Consider the following 22566-nt stretch of genomic DNA (forward strand, 5'->3'; position numbering starts at 1 on the left):
GGCCCCGCCTTCCTTCTGTCCGGCCCCCCAGGGAGAAAGGACGGGGTGGGCGGGGGGCTGAGCCTCCTCGGCTGGCACAGAAGGGGGGGGTCAGCGCCGCCTCGGGCCAGTGAGGGCTGCGGGCCCCCTGGGAGCCCCTGGAGAAGGCAGCAGGGAGGGGGGGTTCAAAGTTGCCCCGCCCCGGCAGGATGGGGGAGTTGGGCCTGACCCTCCGAGAAGAAGGGTGTACTTTTTAAGGCCCTGGGCATGGGGTGGGCCCGGATTCCCTTCCCTGGGGTGGGGGCTGCCCCTGGGAAGTTGGCTGCCCCTGGGGGTTTCTGGGGTTCCTGAGGGGAGTTGGGAGGCCGGAAGGGCGGGGAAGGGCTGAGGGACTGGAGGGGGGAAATTGAGGAGAAGAGGGAAAGGGGGAGCCAGGGAAAGCCTTGGTGAAGGGGGGGGGTTCCCTTGGGGAGCCTTTGTGAGATTTTGGGAGCCCTCCGGTTCCCTTTCTGTTAGGGGCCAGAGTTCCCTTGTTACCCCCAAGTTAGGGGAATTCCTGGTGGGGAAAGGGGGGCCCGGGAAGGGGTTTTAGGGTTGGTTTTCCAAGGGTTACCTGGTTTGGTTTCTGGGAAGGGAGGTGTTGTTTTCCTGTTCCTGTGGGGCCCTTGGAGAAATTGGGGATGATGAAGGGGGCGTAGGGATGGGGGTTGCCTTGGGTGAGAAGGGGAGGTTGTTGAGGGGAGATTTTTTCTAAAGTTTGGTGGGAGGTTGAAGGGGGGGAGCCCCCGGGGCCGGGAAGTTTGGTTAAAGTGTTTGAGTTCCTAAAGAGAGGGGTGGCCCTTTGGTTTTAGGGTTTGGCCCTTGGAGTTTTTGGCCCTTTGGGGGATAACAAGAAAGTAATTGGATTTGAAGAGACTTCAGGATTTTTGGATAAGGGGATTTCCTTTGGTGTTTTTCTCCGTTGGAGTTGGGGGAGTTGAGGGGTGGACGAGGGGGTGTGGGTTGGAGGAAAGGGAGGTGAGCTTTGGGGTTGGGAGTTTGGGGTTGGGAAAGTTTCCCTTGGTTTAGGAGTTTGTGTTTTAACAGAAATCCTGTTTAAAGGGTTTTTCCATTGTCCCTTGCGGGGGTTTTACAGTTTGGGGAGTTTATTGCTTTGGGGGTTCCCTTCCATCAAATTTCTCAGGGGGACTTTTCTGGGGGCCCTTGGGAGGGTGGTGTTCCCAGAGTGGTTTTGGCCCCAAATTTTCCCTTGGTGTTTCCCGGGTTCCCTTCCTCCCCTTGGCTGAGGGGTTCCAAGGGTTTCTGGAGTTGGGGATTCCCCCACCTGGGGTGTCCGAGGAGGATTCAGGGCCCTTGGTCCAAGTGGGTTTCCCCACTGCCCAAAGGCCCTTAGGGCCTGGGTTCCTCCCAAAAGGCCTTTGGGATTGTTGGGATTATGAAGAAATTCCAAAGTGAGTTTTTGGGGAGGGGGTTGTTGGATGGGGTGGGGCCTTGATTAGAGAGGGTGCCCTCACCAAGAAGCCGAAAAGAGTTTCCCCAGTTTCTTTAGGGCTTAGGATGAGGTCCACTCTGACCACGGGTTCACCACTGGGCATGGGAAGGGTGGGAAAACGGAAGGCCTTGGGCAGGTTGCCTTGGCAAAGAAGCGTTTGGGCCCCTTGTGGTTTGGCCTTGGGGCCCTGTGCCGGTTTTTAGGGAGATGGGATGGATAAAGGGGGGCCAGCCCCTTGGCAGTTTCCCGGGTGCTGACTAAGGCTGCCCTGCCTCCCTGCCGGACCTTTAATTGCCCCATTAAAGTTCTTTACCTTCCCGAGGGTTTGGCTTTTTGGTAAAGGATTAAAGGGTGGGGTTGGGAGGGGTCAGAATGGGGTGGGAGGTTGGGGTTGGGAGGGTTAAAGTTTGCCCTTCAAGGGCAGGAGAAGCGTCCTTGTGGGGAGGGTTCCCAAGGCGCGCCCTTCCTTTATTTTAGGGTGGACCCGGTAAGGGCTCTTTGGGGGTGTTGGGGGGGAAGGCCCCTGAGGTTTCCTCCAGGGCTAACCCGAGGTCCGGGCCCAGACCCCCCACTTGGCCGCACCCCAATAAAGCACAGAGCCGAGGAAGAGACGTTTTCTCCTTGTTGCAGGGCCAGGACAACCCTGGGACAGGAGAGGGGGGGGAAAGGGCAGCCGGTTAGAGGGGAAAAGGGAGGGTGGGGCCTGTGGATTTGGCCAAGGGGCCGGGGCCCTTGGTTCTGGAAGTTGAGGGCAGGGGAGGCCCGGGAGTTTACAAAGGAGGGAGGGGCCTTTTGCTGGGGTGTGTTTGGGGGGCCGGGGTTCTCCCAGCGGGTCCTTGGGGTTAAGTTCCCAGCCTTTGGAGGCCCCAGGGCGGCCCCTCCGGGAGGTTTCCTGGCAGTTTAGGAAGGGTTGGGGGGTTTTGGGGGGAGGGCCCCTGGAGACGGGCCCTGGCCCCTTTTTGGGGTTTGGCTGCGGGGGGGGGTTGGGTTTAGGTGGCGTTTCCCACGGGGATTGGGGTCCTTAGACCGGTTTGGAGAAGAAAGGGGGTTTCCGGGTTTTCCTTGCCAGTGGGCCTTCTGGGGAAGAGAGCCCCACCCCAAATTTGGGAGAGTTGCTGCCTTTAAGTGGGGATTTGTTACCCCGGGCCAGCTTGGGAGAGAGTGAAGGAGAGGGTTTTAAGTTCCCTTTTCTGGTTTAGTGAAGCCCCTCCCAAAGGGAGGAGGAGGAGGAGGGAGGAGGAAGAGGAAGGAAAAGAGGAGGGGGAGGGAGAGGGGAAGAAAGTGGAGGAGGGAGGAGGAAGAGGAAGAGAAGGAAGAAGGGGAAAAGGGAGGAGGGAGAGCAGGAAGGGGGGGGGGATCTTCACCTCCTCATACTTCTCCCCCCAATAGAAAGGGGCCTGTCGGTCCACATAGAGCAGGAGCAGGTCGCAGAGGAAGGTGGCCTGCGGGGGAGGGGCAGTGTGATGCACCCCACGCCCCCTCAAACCATTAATGGGAAGGGGCCTGACTCTCCAGGGGCTAATCCCCCCCCATCCCAGGCCCCGCCCCTCAGGGCCCCGCCTCCTCCCAGGCCCCACCCCTCGTGGCTCCTCCCCCTCCCAGGCCCCGCCCCCCAGTCCCCCGGACTCACCGCCCCCAGCAGGGCCATTCCCGTGCCCAGAGTGATTCCCGTGGAGATGACACTGAACTTCCCGGCCTGGGAAAGAGACGGGCCTCGGGACACCGGCCTCCCCAAGGGGGGGGGGGGGGAAGAGAGGGCTGCCCTAGGGCCTCCCACTGGGCCCGTCTCCTGAGGCTGGGGGGGGGAAGGGGGGGCCGTACCAGCCCGGCCTGGCCCAGAGCCCCCGACCCTCCGGCTTCCGCCCTACCTGGCCGGCCACGAGGATCTCAAACCGGATCCCAAAGAGCTTGAAGAGGCTGCGGGCCTCCCTCCCCGGCGGCCTCCACCAGCGCACAGCTGCCCTGGACGGCGGGGACACAGGCCCTGAATGGCGGGAGCTCAGGGGCAGGGCTCCGGCTGGGCACAGCCTGGGGGGAGCTGGCAGCAGCTGGGGGGGGAGGGGGCACGGACCCCCTGGGGGGGAGGGGCCACAGAACCCTGGCACAGACGGCACCAGGGCCCCTCCCCAGCAGGGAGCCCGGGTGGACGCCTACAAGCGGACCCTGGGACCTCCCCGGTCACTCACCGAAAGTTGTGGCCCTTCTCCTGCAGCCAGAAGGAGTAGCGGGGCTGGCACTCGCTGCCCGGGCGGTCCAGGTCACAGTCCCAGGTGATCTGAATCCTCACGACTCCCCCCTGCCCAGATGGAGAGCCCAGTGGTCGGAGCCAGCAGAGGCCCCTGCTGGGGGGGAGGGGGGCTGCAAGGGGCCCCTTGGATCTGCAGATGGGGAAACTGAGGCGCGGGCGCGGGGACGTTCGGCTTCCCCAAGGCCGCACTAGCAGGGCCAGGATTCAGAGCCCGGACCATTTTACAGATTAGGAAAGCGAGACTCGGGGCCCGGGGGGATCTGGGCTCTCCACTGGCCCCAGTGTTATCCCTGTTTCCCAAGCGGGGGCAGGGGCCCCCAGGGAGGGTCCGGGGACAGACTGGGGGCGGGGCTCCCGCCCCGGGCCACTTGCCAGGAGGGCCAGGTCCTCGAAGTCCCCTCCGGCCGCAGCCACCACGTCCCCCACGCGGAAGACCGGGCAGAGCGGGCTGGCCTGCGCGTGGTACCGGCAGCGCTTGAAGTACCCGCCGTCCCGCGTCTCCAGGGTGTTGGCCCTGAGGGACGGAAGCGGGTCCGAGGGGCTCCTAGAGCTGGGGGGGACCAGCCCCGCACTGACGGGGGCCTGTGACCCCAGAATTCTGCCGAGCTCCCAGACCGGTGGGGCCGCAGAGCTGGGAGCCGGGGGACCTAGAAGCGCCCTGAGAACAGGGGGCGTCGGGGCCGGGAGGGGCCCGGGGACGAGAACATGAAGTCCAAGCTCGGGGGTGTCAGAGCTCCCCCAGATCAGTCCTCTCGGCCCCAGAGGCCCCCCGAGCCCCACCCCCCTTCTCCCCCCACTTACGTGAGGAAGTTGAACTTGGGGAAAGTGATGGAGTTCTTGATGAGGAGGGTGAAGTTCTGCGACTCCAGCAGCTGGGGCTTCCTTCGGGAGGGGGACCCCGAGACCATGGAGGCCGCGGCCGGGGCCGCCCCTCCCACCCACGGCAGCCCCGCCCCCTTTAGGAGGGAGGATCCCCAGGACAACCAGCAAGGGAGCCCCAATCTCTCCCGTCTCCCGACCCTGCCCAGGGATTTCTGCGTCCCTCGTCCCTTTCTCATGCCCGCAAAGGGCTCCGGTTATCCCCATTTTACAGACAGGGAGACAGGTCAGGAGGCCGCCGTCCCCCAGCAGGACTCGATCCCGGGGCTCCCCGGAGCAGGGGCTTGGGGGGGTGCCCAGGGAGGCCCCAGGGCCAGGCAGGGCGGGCAGACCTGGGCACGGGGCCGCTCTCCACGGGGCACCAGCCCCAGATCTCGCAGGTCTGGTAGGATGAGTTAAAGGGGACGCACTTCCCGGTTTTGATTCCTGGAGGGAAGCCAGCCCAGTCCTTGCTTTCCAAGCCCGGGCCCCAACCCGGCCCAGGACCCAGAGAGCCAGCCCAGAGGGACCTCGGACCCAAGCCCCTTCCCTCGAGTTTACAGAAGAGGAAACTGAGACCTGGGCAACTGAAGCCCCACAGCTGCACAGATGACCCTCAGTATTTGGACTCCACCCCGGCTGAGGTCCCGAGGAGCCCCAGGGGCCGCCAGCCCTCAGTGCTCGGCACCCCAGGGCCCATGGATGGAGGCAAAGGCTCTTGGGAGATCGGGAGGGGGGGAGAGGGGGACGTGAGACAGGTACCGTGGCTGTGGCTCAGCGTCTCTCCGGCAGGACAGTCCTCGTCAGCCAAGCAGGGAGCCAAGGGCACTGAGGGGTGCTGGGGGGGAGGGAAAGGACACTGTGAGCCAGCAGCCCCCCAGAATCAGGGGGAAATGGGGAGGAGAGAGAAGGGACCGAGCCAGTAGCCCCCTCCCCCCCAGGAATCAGGGAGAGCCAGAGTAACTAATCCAACCCCCCTGATCACAGGGGGAACTGACCCCCAGAGAGGGGAGGGGGAAGGAAGGGAGCAAAAGAAAGGAGGAGAAAAGTTGGGGGAGGAGATATGGGGTGACAGGACACTGGGGGGTCCCCGCTCTGAGATTCAGGGCCCCTTCCTTTCTCACTCTGCTTTTCCTCCCTTCCCAGTGTTTAACGGTCCAAGCTGGAGCCTAAGAGAGGATGGGTGACCCCTGAACTGCCCGACCACAAGGGAGGCCTCCTGACGGTGGGAGCTGTCCATGGTGGAGAGGCCAGCTCTGACAGGTAGTGAGCTCCCCTCACCACCGGGATGCCCTGTTAGGGAAGGCGAGAAGAGATCCCTGGCCCCGCTTACCTCTGGGCACTTGCCCTGCACCTGCTCCGGGGTAGCGAGGAAGTTCGTGACCAGGAAAAAAACGTTTTCTCCCTGGAGGGAGAGAGCGCCAGCTGGGGATGGTCCTGGGGTCCCCCGAACTCAGAGCTGGACCTGAGCAGGGCCTCGGGGCGGAACTAAGGCAGGGCCTTGCCCTCAGGCACTAAAAATTAAAGGGCGTCGAAGTAGCCTCTCCTGGGGGTGTCTTTCTGCTCACGGCCCAGCCACGGTGCCCCCCTGTCCTCCCTGTGGTGACCGGTCTCACCCTGAGGGTCAGCGCCACCCCCAGAAACAATTGCACCAGGTGTAGACACTCCCAAGACGGGTCACACACAACCCCCTCCGGCCCCGCCTCTTAGCTCTCATTTGGCTCATCCCGGACCTCCCTGGAACGTCCCCACCAGGTGTGTGTATGTGTGTGTGTGTGGGGGGGGGGGGTCCAGCAGGGAGCCTGGTGGGAATGTCTCAGGGAGCGGGAGGAAGGCTGTCCTCGAGGCGTAGCGGGGGCGGGGCCTCCACTGAGGGAAGGAGACCCTCACCTGGGGGGGCTTCGTATAGTCGGCCACATCCCACACGTGGCTTCCCAGAGCCTCCATCTGGGCCACGGAGACGCCTTTGAGCTTGGTGATGACGGAGACGCGGGGGTCAGAGTCCTTCTCCTGGTAGCCCTTCTGGAGGAGCAGGGACCACCTGCCGGCAAAGCCGCAGCGGTGGCCAAGGGGGCTCTGGGGGTCCTCGCCTCCCCCTCCCACACGGTGGCTCAGCGGGCCTTCCCAGAAGCCACCATTGAGGCGTCAGGGAGGGACGGGAAGAGGGGACGGGAAGAGGGAGCAGGCCCTCCAAGAGATAAGCCCCACCCCAAAGAGATAAAGATCCCAAAATATGTCTTCTCCCTAAAGAGATAAGGGTCCCCCAAAATATGTCTCCTCCCCAAAGAGATAAAGACTCCCAAAGAAACAAGTGCCCTTCCCAAAGAGATAGGGGCCCTCTTGGGTTTTCCCCACAAATGGTCTTGGAGAAGGACCCAGCGCTTTGGGGCCCAAACCAAGCCGAAGGCCATAAGGGGTCAGACCCAGCACCTGGGAATGCCTGGGGCCCCGGGGCATCCACGCTTGACCTTACACCCCCACCCACTAGCAATGGAGTGCTCTGCTTTCCGCCCCCCCTCATGTCCCCCTCTGCCCCCCCACCCCGACCCCTCACGGACCCTCTGAGGAGACTTTCATTCCCACCCCTGCTGTCACCCCCTTCTCACAGTGATCCCCATCTTTTACCCTCCCCCACAGTGACCCCCCTCTCTTACCCAATTACATATCCCAGGATGCCGAGCTGTAGGACCCTCTGCAGAGCCCCCACCCACCAGTTCCTGGTGAGGACATATTTCTCTGTCTTGTAGTCCAGGAGCCTCCACCCGCACAGGGACCCCAGCACCCCCATGCTCAGCCCGTGAGTCAGCACAGGAGCCGGGAGCCCGTCTGCCCAGGGCAGGCTGCCCACTTGGCCGGGAGCCTGGAGGCCCGTGGGGGAGGAGCTGGACAGGGGGACACAGCCCCAGGCAGGGGAGGCCCCCAGGGAGCTGAGCCTCTACTGAAGACCGTTTTCCTTGTCTGAGACCCAAGACCCCCAGCTGTGAACTGGGTGATTTGGATTACAAGCCCCCTTCAGGGGCTTGGGGACCTTCCCAATTAAGGATTTGACATCCTCAATTCTAAAGCCCCCCAAGCTTTGATACTCCCCATTCTCAGCCCCCCAGCCCCGACATCCCTGTTCTCAGCCCCCTCCTAGCCCTGACACCCCCCCTGTTCTCAGCCCCCTTCCAGCCCTGCCATTCCACATTCTAGAGTCTCCTAGTCCTTCCAGTCAGCCATTCCTTGCCAGAAAAATCCCTGGGGGAGAACCAGGAGTCCCAGCTGCTGTAGAAGTGAGGGCTGGGGGAGAAGTGGGGGTTGACGAGCCCCCACATTTGCCCCCCTCCCCTCTGAATCTGTTTTCTCACCAATAGGATGATGGGCGAGCCCCACCCTGAGCCCCTCAGAGCTTTGTGCCCCTACTCCCTTAACAATCAAGAACAAGAATCAGCAGCTGGTGGGTTGGGGGGGGGGACTTAGGGAGCAGCCGCCCCTCCTTCTTTCCTTTTAAAAATTCAATTTTGTTTCATGTTCATGGTTCTTGCTTCCCTCACCCCGCCCTCAACCAGAAAGCCCAAACACCTGTAGAGGAACCAAGCAAAAGAAACACCTTCTGCATGTGTCTGCCTTCAGAGCAGCCCCCCTAGAGGGGGACGGTCCGGGGTCTTCAGCCTCGTCTGAGCCGCGTCCATCCCGGGGGAGGGGGTCACCCAGTGTTGCTGCTACAGGGAGCCAGCCCTATTCTACACCAGCGTTCTGTCCCATCCCCTGGCTGTTCCCCACTGACGCTCCTTCCCTGGATTTTCAATTCTTTGCCACCACAAAAAAGAGCTGCTATAAATATTTTTGTACGGAGATCCTTTTCCTTTTTCCTGGCTCTCTTTAGGAGACAGACCTCGTATTGGTATTGCTGGATCTAAGGATACGTACAATTTGATGGCTCTTTGGGCTTAGTTCCCAATTACTCCCCAGAATGGTTGGATTGGTTCACAACTCCACCAACAATGCATCAGCGTCCCATTTTCCCACATCCTCTTCAATATTTAACATTTGCCTTTTCTATCAAATTAGCCGATCTGATCAATGTTAGCACCTCAGAGTTGTTTTAATTTGCATTTTTCTAATCAGCGATTTAAAACATTTTCTATGTGACTATTGATAGCTTTGATTTTTTCATCTGAACACTGCTCCTATCCTTTAATGATTTATTCAGTGGGGAATAGCTCTTATCCTTATAAATTTTGCTCAGCTCCTTATGTGTGTAAGAAATCAGGTCTTTATCAGAGGAACTTGCTGCAAAGTTTTCTCTTTTCTTATAATTTTAGCCGTATTGACTCAAGACAGTGATGAAAGAAACCATGATGGAAAATGCTGTCCCCCTACAGAGAGAAAACTGATGAACTCTGAGTACAGATTGAAGCCTACCTTTTTATAAAAAATTTCTTTATTTTTCTCCTTTTTTGCCCTTTTTTTTTTAAAAACAAATATGGAGATATGTTTGCCTAACTTTACGTGTATAATTAATATCAAATTATTTATCTTCTCAAGAGGCGGAAGGGTCAAGAAGGAAGGAAAAAAATTTAAAACTCAACATTTTGGGGAAATATTTAATGAAATAAATGAAAATATATTTTAAAAACAATAATTTTAGCTGCATTTCTTTTGTTTGTGCAAAAACTTTAATTGAATGATTTTTATACTTTAAAATTATCTATTTTACCTTTTGGGAAACTCAATTTTTTATTTGGTCATGATCTCTTCCCCTACATGGAGATCTGACATAGTTTCTTCCATACTCCACCATTTTGCTTGTTCCCTTATGTCTAAATCATATATCCATTTTGAGCTCATCTTGGTACGAGATGTGAAATGCTGGTCTATGCCTTTTCCTACCAGCCTAATTTTCAATTTTCCCAACAGTTTTTGTGAAACAGTAAATTCTTCCCTGCTTCTTTCAACTGGAATTTCTCTTTCTATCTCTCCCTGATGGGTTTTGTTAGTAGCATATAAAAAAAGGCCGATGATTTTTGTGAGTTTATTTTCTTTCTTGCAACCTTGCTGAAGTTGTTAACGGTTTTGATTACTCTTTCAGTTTATTTCCCAGCGCTTTGTAAGTACCCACCATCATACCATCTACCAAGAGGGAGAGTTTTGTCTTCTTGCCTATTCTAATTCCTTCCATTTCTTTTTTCCTTTTATTGTTATAGCCAGCATGTCTAGCACAACATTAAATAATAATGATGATGGACATCCCTGGCTCTCCCTCAGCCTCCTTAGCTGAGAACATTGCTTTTCATTGTACAGAAAAAAAAAAAAAATTGGAGTTCTCTTATGACCTTCTTCTCCCCTCCTCCTCCTCTGCCTCATAGAATGAAGTGACCTCACCTTTTACCAAGGCTGGTCCCTGTCCTTGTTCAGGAAATGCCCAGGCCATCCCATCTCCTGCCCCCTCTCTGTCGTCCCCATTTTGACTTATTCTCCACCTTTCCCTCTCTCCCGACTCATTTCCTGCTGCCTACCAACAGGCCCCCCGGGCCCATCCTGAAAGAAACGCTCACTTGATCCCGCTAATTCTCGTCCTCCATCTCACGTCCAAAAAAATTGCCCAGAAGAGGAACATCTGCTTTCTCTCCCATCACCCCATTCTTCAGCTCCCACAATCCACCACCCTGCCCCCTCCCGAATTACCAAGGCCCTATTGGTGGCCAAATCCGACGGTCTCTGCTCTGACCTCAGACACTGCCCATCGTTCTCTTGATGTTCTTTCCTTCTAGGTTTTTGCCCCCCCCCCCACTCCCTGGTTCTCCTCCTCCCTCCCTGACCGCTTCTCCTCCGTCTCCCACCCTGTATCCTGCTGGGGATCACCCCCCCCCCATCTGTGGACTCCATCCTGGGCCGTCAGCTCTTTTTTCACAAGATCGTATCAGCTTCCCTCTCTATCCAAACCTACCTGTCCTGCCTCGACCTCCCGCCTGGCCCCAATCTTAAATCTCCAGGGGCTTTTCGGAAATATCAAACTGGGTGTCTAACATGGTCTAAAGCAGACCACAAACACGGGTCTAGAGGGGACTCCCATCGAACCTCGGTTCAGACACTAAAGCGACATTCCTAAAATGGAGGTATGTGTTCGGGGAGCAGGACGTGGGCTCCGGCCAACTTCCCTATTGGGAAAGCTGGGCTCCCACAGAGCTCAGCTGACGAGGGAGAGTCCTCCTTCTTATTAAAAGCCTTTTTATATTTGTAAAGTAATTTATAGATTATATAAAGTATATATTATTTATATTTATACATATTTATAAAGTAATTTACATATTATATAAAGTATATATTATATAATCTTATATATTAAACATAAATTTGCAAGTAGTAATTACATGGGGCTAAGAAAGCCCATACATTGAGCATTACTAATTTACCCAAGTTCCCTGTTCTTGTCAGAGGCAGCTTCCACTACCTTAAGGGACACCTTGTAAGGCCCCGGCCAATCAGAAAGCACACCTGCCGGGTCAGGGTCCCGCTCCAAAGTCTATGATCAATGTTCCCCATTGAAGGGTCCTCATTTATGCCTCTAAAAATGTCCTGCCCGCTCACAGGGTCCGACCAGGCACTCCTGGACCCACTTTATCAGCAAGGAGCGACTCAGTACCGATAAACTGGTCCGGCTCCGAGCTCTCGTGCCTCAGTTTGTCCTGTTTGTACGTTTCTGTCAGGACAGCCGGAGCTGCAGCAGGACTCGGGCCTGGGATTCCCATCTTCTGGATGACCCTGGGAGGGGGATTCCTAGAGAACCCTAAGGTTGATTTTACTGAGGGACCTCTCTTTAGGGGGGGATCTCTGGAGCCCCAACTTTCCCCTCTGACCTCCGGAGCCTTGGGAAAGTCCTTTTATCTTGTCTGGCTGGGAAGCCCACCCAAGTCCTTTTGTCTGCCATGTTTGGGGAACTTTTCTCTCTCTCTCCCTTTATCTACTTTAGCCAGGGAGCTTTTTTAAATGAGGGAACCCCAGCTATTGCCTTGAAAGCTCCTGCTGTGGACAGCTAGAGAAGTCCTTGGAGAGAGGAAAGCCCTTGGGGCAGGATTAATTCTATTTTCTGTTAAATAACCAGGATCCAGTAAAAGAGCTGTAAAGATTTCTCTTGTTTGTTTTTCTTATTGCTGCAAGTGATAAAGATCTAAAGGGATGAAGTCTTAGAGACTTTCCCAGCTAGCTTCTCCACCTTTGGCCAAAGCCAGAGGAAAGGACAACTGCATTGTCTCTGTCTCTCTGTCTCAAGTATATAGTTATCCCTTCCACATCACAACTTTCTCCACCGTGTTTTTGATCTGTCTCAGGCCTGCATAAGAGATTAAATGGGAAGTTGGGGGTAGTTTTGTGGAAACTGCAGATAAGAGAAGGCCAGAAAATGGCACAGAAAAAGTTGAAACTCAAAAATGCATAAAACTATATAATAAATCTATAAAATATATAATAACATATTTTATCTTTTAATATTGTAAACATACACTTTTTTGAAGTTAAAATAAGTAAAAAATTAAAAGTTTGAAAAAAGAACTCAAAAATCAGCAGACAATACAGAAAGGTTAATATTTTTACTTAACATTGACTTACATATAGTCTATGTCCAAATATTTAGCTCAAATTTTACCACAAAATACTCCAAATATCTCAATAAACAAAAAGAAAAAATTCCAATTTTTTTCTCTGGTATGAAGGGAGGGCCAAATAATTTTATGCGAACCTTCCAGGTGGCGAGAGCATTCATTGTTCCCCTCACCACCTGGATGTGGAAGGAGAACCAGTGAACTGACTTTTCCTGTTGAGAAACAGGAACGAGGCAATCTAATTTGCAAGCAGGGGATTCCCTGGCCAAACATCTTTTCTTCCTGTTACCCTCAGCGTGCCCCTTCCTATCCACGCAGAAGGACCCCCACTTTCTCCTCCGGTGCAGGAAGCTCGTTCCACACAGAACCATCATTTGCGAAGAAGAGAAGCCCCCGGCCTCTGGAGACCCCAGAGAGAGGTTTTCTTTGCCTTACTGGTTTGCTCTGGCCTGTATCTGGCTTCCATTTTCCCATTCGAGTGGGGGGTTTCAGCAGTTTTGGAAAGAAGAACCTGGAATTCTTCCAATTAACAAAGCCCCCTCTGTCAATATGTGCTCCATGTGCTTACTCGTTTATCTTCCAGTCTCTCTTGCCTGTGTCCTGAGTGACAGATTCTGGCTTGCCAGCGCCAGAGCAGAGGGGGCAAGCTCTCACATGGCTGGGAGAAGCTTACCCCCTCTCCCCACCCCCCACCCTTTATCCCCCCTGCTCCCCGGCCCAGAACAATTTCTCCCGCAGAGGGAAGAGGAGGGTTGAGTCCTTCCTGGAAGCGGAGCGCTTGCTCATGCGCGCAGAACAGTCTCTTCCACCAGAAGAAAGATCTCCGAGGCTCCTAGGCAAGGAACTTGAAGACAAGGCCTTGAATCTGGTTTTTGACTCTTTAAAAGGTGTGTAGATCAGGCCTGATTTTTGACTGGCAAAGAGCAGGTACAAAGATAGCTCCAATTATTGGAAAATAAGGCAACAGGTAAATTGTGTAATTATGGGAAATACAAATATTTCCTGTTGGAACTCCTTTGGAAAAATTCTCAAGATCTTGGGACCAAGGAGAGCTCCTTGTCCAAGCTAGTACAATCAGAAAACTCCTTCCACAAGGGCATAGAGAGCCCCCCTTGTTCTCTCAAATTCCAGACTTGCTAGTGGAAAATGACTGGGGGAAATGTGAGTTCTATTCTCAGCTCCACATTTCTGCGCCCGATTTACCCGTTTTGAGGAGCCTCTCCATGCCCTTTCTGTTGTGAGACAGGGCCAACCGATGACCAGAATCCTGACTGGTCTTTTATACTGATGGCGCCTCTTTTATAAGGGACCGAAGCTGCCACGGTCTCTGATGGTGGAACTCGGTGACCCGCTTCTCTTCCACCCCCTGTCAGGGCTCAGGAGAGCAAGCTCATCGCCTTGCCCAAGCTCAGTCTCTGCTCTTGAGCCTGCTGCGCTGTCCGATGCTCTGGTGCAGGGGTCCAGCCTCTGCAGGAGGTCCAGGGGGCTGAGCAGGAAAAATAGGGTCGGTGTCCAAGGAAGACAGGAGTCGTGGGGTAGTTTGAGTGAGGAACTGATGGAAGTGATGCTCCCACTTCTCTCAGGCTCCTTCAGGCTTTATGTTATACTATATCATGATCATATACTTTTCTTTAGGTCAACATAGTCTTCAGCCATGTGTCTGACTTATTGGCCTTTATATGTTACGACATGTGACATTTAACATTTGAGTAAGTTTTTTATGGTTAAGTGTTAATCATTGATTACATTACGCAAAGCCAATAATGAAAGGTAAATGTTATACAAGGTTAAATGTCAGTGAATTTTGTTAGTTTACTTATGTCATCTTTGTCAATTCTATGGATTGTTTGATTCCTGACTTGAAACCATATACAAAGGCATTTAGGGTAATTCCTGGTTATACTTTAACCATCTTTTGGTTCCTAGACATACTGATTTTTTCTGAGTCTAAGCTGGTAAAGGCCCCTATTTCTTGGACCTTTAGATTCTCTCCCATAATGACATAATGACTATGGAAAGCATAGTGTTCTCTCCTTTATCATTTGTCTCAGTGAGAGATTAGTTTTATTAGGACAGAAATATGTTTGTGAAATTGTTTCTAGTTAACTTGCCCAAGTTCCCCTTGTCACCAGATTTTTTAGATAATATTTTAGTGTCAATCAAGCCAATTATAAATAATATAGGAAATAGTAGTCTGCTAATGAGAATCAGAGAAGGAAATGTTGTTCCTACACGAGTGCTGTGCACATTTGATCTCGGTGCTAGGCTTTGCCAATCAGCTTAGAGATTATAGTTTCCAACACTCTGGGAGTCTTTAACCTTCCCCAGCAAGGTGACTTCCAAAGCTGACTTCTAACCGTTATCCAGCCACCCAAAGCCCTGGCCACGGAATGCCGCTCTGCCCACTCCAACGGCATCGATCCCAAGGGACCTGCTGAGTGCATGCAGCTGTAACGCTGGCCCCTTGGCGGGCCCAACCATGGGATTCATTTGTCACAATCAACGGCAAAGACTTCTCCCTTCCTGTTCTTTGCAACAACACTGAATCAGTCCAAGACAACACTGAGGTCCAGAAATGGAAACTGGTTTAAGGTAAACCAGGGCTCTGGGCTCCGAGTGACTCCTCCCATGGAACTTCCATTCCCACTCTATTTTTTCATAAGGGGGAGCTGCTCTGGCACTCAGGGAATAGTGGACACAGTAAGGCAGTCCTGGGTGTCTCCTGCCATCACCCATGGGCCTGCTCATTTTTGTCCTGCCTGCCCAACTTGCCAGGCGTTCAACCAGCACACATTTAGTGGGCACCCCTTGACATGTACCACATTTGAACATTTACAAACTGATTTCATAAATATGCCCCAAACTGGCCACTATAAAATTTGTCTTGTTACTGCAAACTAACTCACTCATTGGGTTGGATCATTTTCTGGTTCTGTGCCTACAGCCACCTTTGTTGCTAAAGTACCTACATTGTGCCCCATTTTGGTCGCCCAGATCACACACAAAAATACCCATATCTTCCCCCAGCCTTGTTTTATCCACAAAGGGGGGATTATGGATCACTCCCTGTGAAATGCTAGTTAAATTTCCTCCTATTAAAGTAAAGCCTCTCCCCCCAGGATATACATCCTTGCCAACCTCATAAGGCTTCCTCCTTACAAGATGGCCTGAATCTCACCAGGCAGAGACTTTAATCCAGACTGAGCCTTTGGACTTTTTTTGTTTGTTTGTTTTTGAGCCTTTGGACTTTTCGTGGTGCATTCTCAACCCGGAGATAAACTCTACATCAAGAACCTCCAGTAAACCAGCAGAACCTGGGAAGGTGTTTGTCAAATACTGCCGACCAGTCCAGCCGCATCAGAGGTTATAGCAAAGGGCTCTTGGATGCCCTCCTTACACTAAAGTGGGTCCTCCTTGTGTAATAATGGACAAGTACCAAGGGTTGTTAAGTACTGTGGTTAGACCAAGTAGCTCTCTACCCGGGAATAAATGTGCCTGAGACCCTGTAGGAGAATGATTGCTTTTTCCCCTCCTGCCATTCACTCTTGGTTCCATCATCTTTGGAATCATCATGTGTAGAAATGGCCCTTTCCTGCTCTGCTCTAACACTATTGCCCGCCACCCTCTCTACCCAACCAGATCAGGTCAGGGGACAAATACAGCACGGACACTTGACCTGCTGCATTATTCATTATGATTTGCACTGAATGCTTTTGCATCGTGATGATCTTAACTAGGTTAATTACCCTTTGTCTCTGGAAAGTTTTGACCAAAAATTTTTGTGGTAGAGACAAGGGCTCTCGCACAGGTCAGACTTGTCTGGTAGACAGACCCACTAAGGCTTCACTGGCTCCTCCTCCACCTCCCACATTCCTCAGGCACCCCATCCTGCACCCCAATGATGGCCAAAGAGGTAGGATTTTATGACGACATAGCTTTGGTTCTGGTTGCAATATAACAGCTCCCTGGGAAAAGCAGAGGACAACTGGTTCCCCATTTGTGTAGGAGCAAGGTCTAAGGAAACACTGTCCTTTACTTTAACTTTTGTCTTAACTGTGGTTTTTTTTTCATAGATCATTCTGTTTTTGTTTAATGATGGTTTTAGCATTACTGTTAATATTATTATTCAGTCATGTCCAACACTTCATGACTCCTGAGGGGGTTTTCTTGGCAGAGATACTATCTGGTATACTAGATACCAGAGATACTGGAGATTCTTCTCCAGATCATTTTAGAGATAAGAAAACTGAGGCACAAACAGGATAAAGCTTGCCCAGGATCAGCTAGGAAGTATCTGAGGTGGGATCTGAACTCATGAAGAGTATTCCTAACTCAAGGCCGTGCTCCATGGACTATGGTACCCACTAGTGACCCCCTTTTCCTCTCAGTTTAACCCTTCTTGTAACGTTTGGGTAAGGAATAATGCCATTATTAAATCAGATATAAGCCAGAAAGAGCAAAGGTTAGAGAGGCTGGGATTCTTGAGTCCCATGGCTTTAGAGTGGGTTAGCCCATCCACCAGAGCACGGCTGACTGGAGGGGATCCGCTCCAGGAGAGTACAAAGGCATTAGACTATTTTACCAGCAGGATGATTATTCTATCAATCTGCTCTTCTCCTGCTCCACTCCTAGTCTGACAATTGTAAGCCCAGCGGGGCACATTCTAACATGACAGGTTTCACATAGCCAGCAAATGTTAACCATGAGATTCTACCACAGTCAAACTCAGTTCCTCTATCCCTCTTTGGCCAGAATGACATTTGCCTCTCTAAATTAAGAAAACAAAGACCAATGTTAAGATCATTGTAATTATGTATATATATACACATATATAATATCTATAGGAGACTCATTATATAGATAATCATAATATAAGATTATCAATTATATATATATTATGTATAATATATAGGAGACTATTCTATTATATATAATGTATAGGAGACTCGTATAATCATAATATAAGATTATAGCAATTATATACTTTATATATATAATATATAGGAGACTCATTATATAGATAAGCATAATATAAGATTATCATAATTATATATATTATTTATAAGAGACTATATTATGCCACATATAATGTATAAGAGACTCAGCAGAGATTAACTACTTTTTCCTGTTCCTGATGTAAATAGAGCAGAAAGTCTTAGGACAAGAGCAGCCTCTGGAACATACCCAAGGCTTCCTGAGGTGCTGCGGGGACTGGTGACCCTGGGCCACTTTTTTATTTGTACAGAAGGAGCCTTTGTCTCCCTCCCTCCTGGCTGGCGCAGAATGTGTGGAATACTCCACTTAGTACCACCAGTATCAGTACTTGATCATTCAAGGGGCCTAATAGGAAAAGGATTACTAGAAATTTGGGAGTACAATGGCATGGACATAGAAAGATTCTGGTCATCAGCTGCTAAAGTCTGTAGCTGATCTCTTCCAGAATTTGGGGATGGTCTATGTCACGAAATCAATTATCAGCATCTCTGCTGAAGTTGGGAAACTAACTCAGGACACAGCCAAGGCCATAGCTGAATTGACTATTATCTTCCTCCAGGTGGAGAAATGATATTGCAGCATTCTCTGGTTAGATGAGATTTTCTCACTGCTGCCCAGGGCAGAGCGTGAGCTGATATTATGAACCAAGCTTCTTGTTCCTACATTAACCAGAGGGAAGAAATGGATCAGTGGGTAGAGCAGTGGATCTGAAATCAGGAAGATCTCAGTTAAACACTCACTAGTTGTGTTTAACACACTTAAAGAAGAAAATGGCAAACCCTCTAAAATCTTTGCCAAGAAAACTCCACGGGCAGTAGGTTCTACAGGGGCACAAAGAGTGAAACACGAGAGAACAACAACAAAAACATTAACTAGTCAAGGGATAGTATCACAAATATTTATGAATTTCAGCAAATCATGTCAAAAACTCAATGAAATGCCAATGAAACCCATGCATGTGCCAATTGCTTCTGGAGGATTCCTTCTTAGTTTTTCTAGCTCTTTTACTGGTTTCAAGGAGATGGCGTACTTGTTACTATAATTAAATAGACCCTTATTATCTTAGCTCTTATAATTATCCTTCCACCTTGTATTCAATCCTGCACTAATTATACTAAAGCAAGTTCAAATAAGACTCCTAATCAAGCAGTGAAGTAACAATGAAAATATACTGAATTGTATGGATTCTATATTGCTCTTTTGCTTCTGTAACATGCTTTCTGCCAATATAGATTAAGTCTCTAAATGAAGCAATTAGCAAGAGAAATGTTTTTTCTTTTCTACTTTTCCCCTTTTTTCCCCCCTTTTCTACTCCGTTTTGCTGGATAGATTATTCTTGATTGTAATCCTAGTTTCTTTGTCATCCAGAATATCATATCCCAAGCCCTCTTCTCCTTTATAGTGGTGGCTGATAAATTTTGTTTGATCCTGATGGTGGCTCCATAGCATTTTAATTATTTATTTTCTTGCTGCTTATAATATTTTCTCCCTGACCTAGAAGCTATGGGCTTGGGGCTATAATATTCTGGAAATTTTCATTTGGGAAATTTTTTTTCCAGTTTCCTTCAGTTTCCATTTTGTCCTCTGGTCCTAAGATATCTGAACAATTTTCCTTTATATTTTACTGAAATATGACGTGTGCGCCATTTTGTTGTTCTTTTGTTTATGACTTTCAGGTAGTTCAATAATTCTTTCCTTTCTTTTCTTTTTTTGCTGAGGCAATTGAGGTTCAGGGACTTGCCCAGGGTCACACAGCTAGAAAGTGTCAAGTGTCTGAGGTTAGATTTGAACTGAAGTCCTCCTGACTTCAAAGCTGATGCTTTATCCACTGCGCCACCTAGCTGCCCCTTCAATAATTCTTTCTAAAATTTTTTTTCCTTACAATTTAAGTTCCAAACTGTCTTCTTCCCTCCCTCCTCACCCCACACCATTTGATGAAGATTTATAAATATATGTAAAACCATACTATGCATACCTCTATTTATCAGTTTTTTGTTTAAACGTGGATAGCAGCTTCCCCCATAGGTGCTACAAAACACTTGATTTAAGTGTTTATAGTACTCAAAATAATTTCATTGGGCACAATTATGCCTCAAACAATATTGCTGTTAGTGTACAATATTCTCTTGGTTCTGCTCACTTCATTTTTCATTATTTCATGCATGTCTTTTCACATTTTTCTAAAACCAGCCAGCTCATTTCCTGTAGCACAATAATACCCCACCACGATCCTGTACCACAACTTTTCTAGCCATTTTCTATTTAATGAACATGCCCTCGATTTCTAGTTTGTTGCTACCACAAAGAAAGCTACTATATTTTAAAACGTGGCTTTTTTTCTTTTTCCCTGATCACTCTGGGATGCAGATCTAATGGTAGTATTGCTAGGTCAAAGGGTATAGACACCGTTTTATAACTTTTGGGACATACTTCCAGATCACTCGCCAAAATGATCGTATTAGTTCACAGTTCCACCAACAGTGTAATAATGTCCCAATTTTTCCACACCTCCCCCCCCCAATTTTTGTCCGTTTTCCCTTCTATGATTTTAGCCATTCTGATAGCTGTGAGATAATATCTCAAAATAATTTGTTTTCTTTTTTCTAATCAATAATGACTGAGAGCATTTTTGCATAATTACAGAGTTTTGATTTCTTCATAGAAAAACTGCCTCATGTCCTTTGATTATTATCAATTGTAGAATGACTCATATTCTTATGAATTTGACTGTTATCTATATACAATGAGTTTGGAGTATCTGAGAAACTATAAAAATTTGCCCTACATTTCTATTTTTCTTCTAATCTTGGCCACATTTGGTTTTATTTGCACAAAACCTTTTCAATTTAATGTAATCAAAATTATCCATTTTATGGTGTTTCCCTCTACTCACCCAGAGGGTTTACAACTGGGTTTCTTACCTTACCAGGTCTTCTGCCGTCTCCGGCGCAGCCACCGCCCCGCCGCGTTCTTCCTCACCAAACACCATCACACCAGACTGTTAGGCACAGCAAACGTCTATTGCCACTTCCCTCTCTCCTGCGTTCTTCTCCTCTTATATATCTCCCCATGGCGCCGTTACAATTACTTATATAGACCCCATCTGCGTTATTCCCCACCTGGGTTGCCTTGATAAGTTCCAGGCCACTCGGAGTTAATCATCAATTTCTGTCTTTACTTAACGCGCATATCCTGAACCTCTGGCCTCTCCATGCCATGTACATAACATTTTACATCTCACAATTCTACCTCTTATTCATAAATCCTTCTATTCATAAGTCTGGCAGGTAATGTGTCCTGTGTTAGTCTAGTTTTCTTATGGTCTCTTCCTTTACATCTAGATCAATTATCCATTTTATCTTTGTAAATGATATACGACAGGGATCTATTTCCAAATTTCCTTCAACCACTTTCCAGTTTTCCCAATAATTTTTTGAATCAGTGGATTCTTATCCCCAAAGCTTAAATCTTTGCATTTATCAAACACAGGATTACCATCATCATTTACTGCTGTGTATTTATTGTATGTCTACTGTGTTCCACTGATCCACGTGTGCATTTCAAACACAAGCTACCCCGTTAGCGAAGCAGCCCGTGTGTTCATGTGCACTATTTGTGGCAGCCCGTGGCAGAGCTCGGAGCGCTGATTAGCCACTAACTCGACTCTGACAACGATGTCATTTTGGTCTGGATAATTACTGCCTTACTCTAGTTAAATATCTGTTGCTGCTAAATCTCCTTTACTTTTTTTTCATTAGTTTCTTTGGTGTTCTTGACCTCTTATATTTCCAAAGACTCTTAAATTATGTCTGTTTTGCAGGTTATTTTTTCTATGAGATATTTCACTTTTTAAAAGCCTTTTCACTTTGTTTTGTTCATTCTTGATATTTCATGGGGTCATTAGCTTCCACCGCCCTGATTATTCCGCCGCAGGCCTAAGGTGGGGTACAATGTTAGGGTATAAGGTTGGGAGGGAGTTCCCTGCCCCTCCCCTTCTCCACCTGTTTTTGGGCTCAGGGCCACGTGGCTATGCCCTGGACTGGAAAAATGACTACCTGTCACTGACATGCCATCTAGCGGCCCACAGGTATAGGTACAGGTAACAAGAGAGTTATTGTATGAATGTAGACATATGGGACATAAGGCAGGCTCATCTGCCTGAGTTCAAATCCAGACTCAGACACTTCCTAGCTGTGTGACCCTGGGTAAGCCACTTCACCCTGTTTGCCTCAGTTTCCCTATCTGTAAAATGTGCTGGAGAAGGAAATGGCCAACCCAACTGGGGTCCCACAGAGTCAGATGTGACTGGAATAAGTGGACCACCAGCTCTCCAAAGTCACTTTTAGCTGCCCAATCCGTGGTCTCTTCTCAATCCTCGCTCTCCTTGACCTTCTGGCTCTGCATCTGCTAAGGTATACACATAAGTCATAAGGGCTAGCTCTGTATAAGGGTCAGCTGGACATAAGACTCCAGGCGCGGTGCCGGGGATAGAAAAGCCCCAGAGACGCTGCTCTCGGGATGCTTGCTGTCCACTGAGGAGATAACCCCCAGCTAAGAGTGACACAGGAGAGGGCGTGACAGGGGCCTTTGTGACACTGGAAAATCACAGATTCCCCATGTCAGACACTGTGCTGAGTTAAGTGCCTTATTTTCATTATTTATTTTAATTTTCTAAAAATGTGATTTTCTTTTTGATGACTCACAGTTTTTCTTGATTTTGTTTTTTGACTTTATATCCAAGAAGTTTCTCACCTCTCAAACTCTTTTCTGTAAATAGGAAGTTTGACTTATTTTTTGCTCATTTTTGAGAGAGACAGAGACAGAGATGAGAGTAGTTTGGACCCCCCAAACTTCGGAAACTTTGGAGTCCACCCAGTCCATCCGTCCTGACAAAGAAGCCCCCCTCCCTTCATTGCATGCGAGCTGGGTCTTTAGGCTGCAGGAGAAAGATGGCAGGATCTGGATTCCACTCCTGCATCAGGCGCATGGTAGTGGTGGAGAAATGGACCATCGCGCTGTGCCCGTGCCAAGAACTTCTTTATTTACAGGCACCTGCAGGAACATTCTCAGGGGCCCCGAGCACCGGGGATCAGACAGGACCAGCCTTGGACATCGGGGCTGGCACGGGGAGGTGAACCCCAGTGTCTGAAGTGCTGTCCCGAGCCCCTCTGTCCAGTCAGCTCAGGCTGTTCCAGTTCAAATGCTGGCTGCGGCTTCTAGAACAAGAGGAGGAAGCTCTTCTTCCTCCCATCTCTGCCCACATTTACCCGGTGGGATCCAAAGTTCCCATAGTAACCATGGGCGAGTCATTTGAACTCTTCCAGTCTTCGCTACCTCATCTGTAACAGTAACGATAACAATTCTTCTTCTTAACAGCATTTATCTGTGCCAGAAAATGTGCAGCGTATTTTACA

General features: G+C 49.9%; 1 protein-coding gene across 1 annotated transcript; it reads right to left on the reverse strand.

The window, feature by feature from the left end:
• Positions 1-164: 164 nt before the first annotated feature.
• P2RX6 (purinergic receptor P2X 6) lies at positions 165-21340 on the reverse strand. Its single transcript, XM_031949055.1, has 13 exons — positions 20074-21340; positions 6468-6618; positions 5911-5982; positions 5340-5415; positions 4931-5024; positions 4521-4601; positions 4092-4377; positions 3658-3767; positions 3340-3433; positions 3102-3167; positions 2790-2913; positions 1494-1612; positions 165-371 (listed from the first exon to the last, which is right to left on the reverse strand). Exons 1-13 carry the CDS (start codon positions 20139-20141, stop codon positions 165-167), a joined length of 1548 nt encoding a protein of 515 aa, XP_031804915.1. The 5' UTR covers positions 20142-21340.
• Positions 21341-22566: the final 1226 nt, after the last annotated feature.

This window comes from Sarcophilus harrisii, chromosome 1 (genome assembly GCF_902635505.1).
Source record: "Sarcophilus harrisii chromosome 1, mSarHar1.11, whole genome shotgun sequence".
Classification (NCBI taxonomy): Eukaryota; Metazoa; Chordata; class Mammalia; order Dasyuromorphia; family Dasyuridae; genus Sarcophilus; species Sarcophilus harrisii.

Excerpts from the sequence above, each read along its gene's own strand:
- P2RX6 (XM_031949055.1), bottom strand. The coding sequence starts at position 20,141 with ATGGTGTTTGGTGAGGAAGAACGCGGCGGGGCGGTGGCTGCGCCGGAG. Across the intron at positions 2,914-3,101 it reads GAATGGCCCTGCTGGGGGCG|GCCACCTTCCTCTGCGACCT; the intron begins GTGAGTCCGGGG and ends CCTCCCCCGCAG. Across the intron at positions 1,613-2,789 it reads CTCCCTCCTCCCTTTTCCCC|GCAACCTGCCCAAGGCCTTC; the intron begins TTCTTCCTTCTC and ends TTCTTTGCCAAG.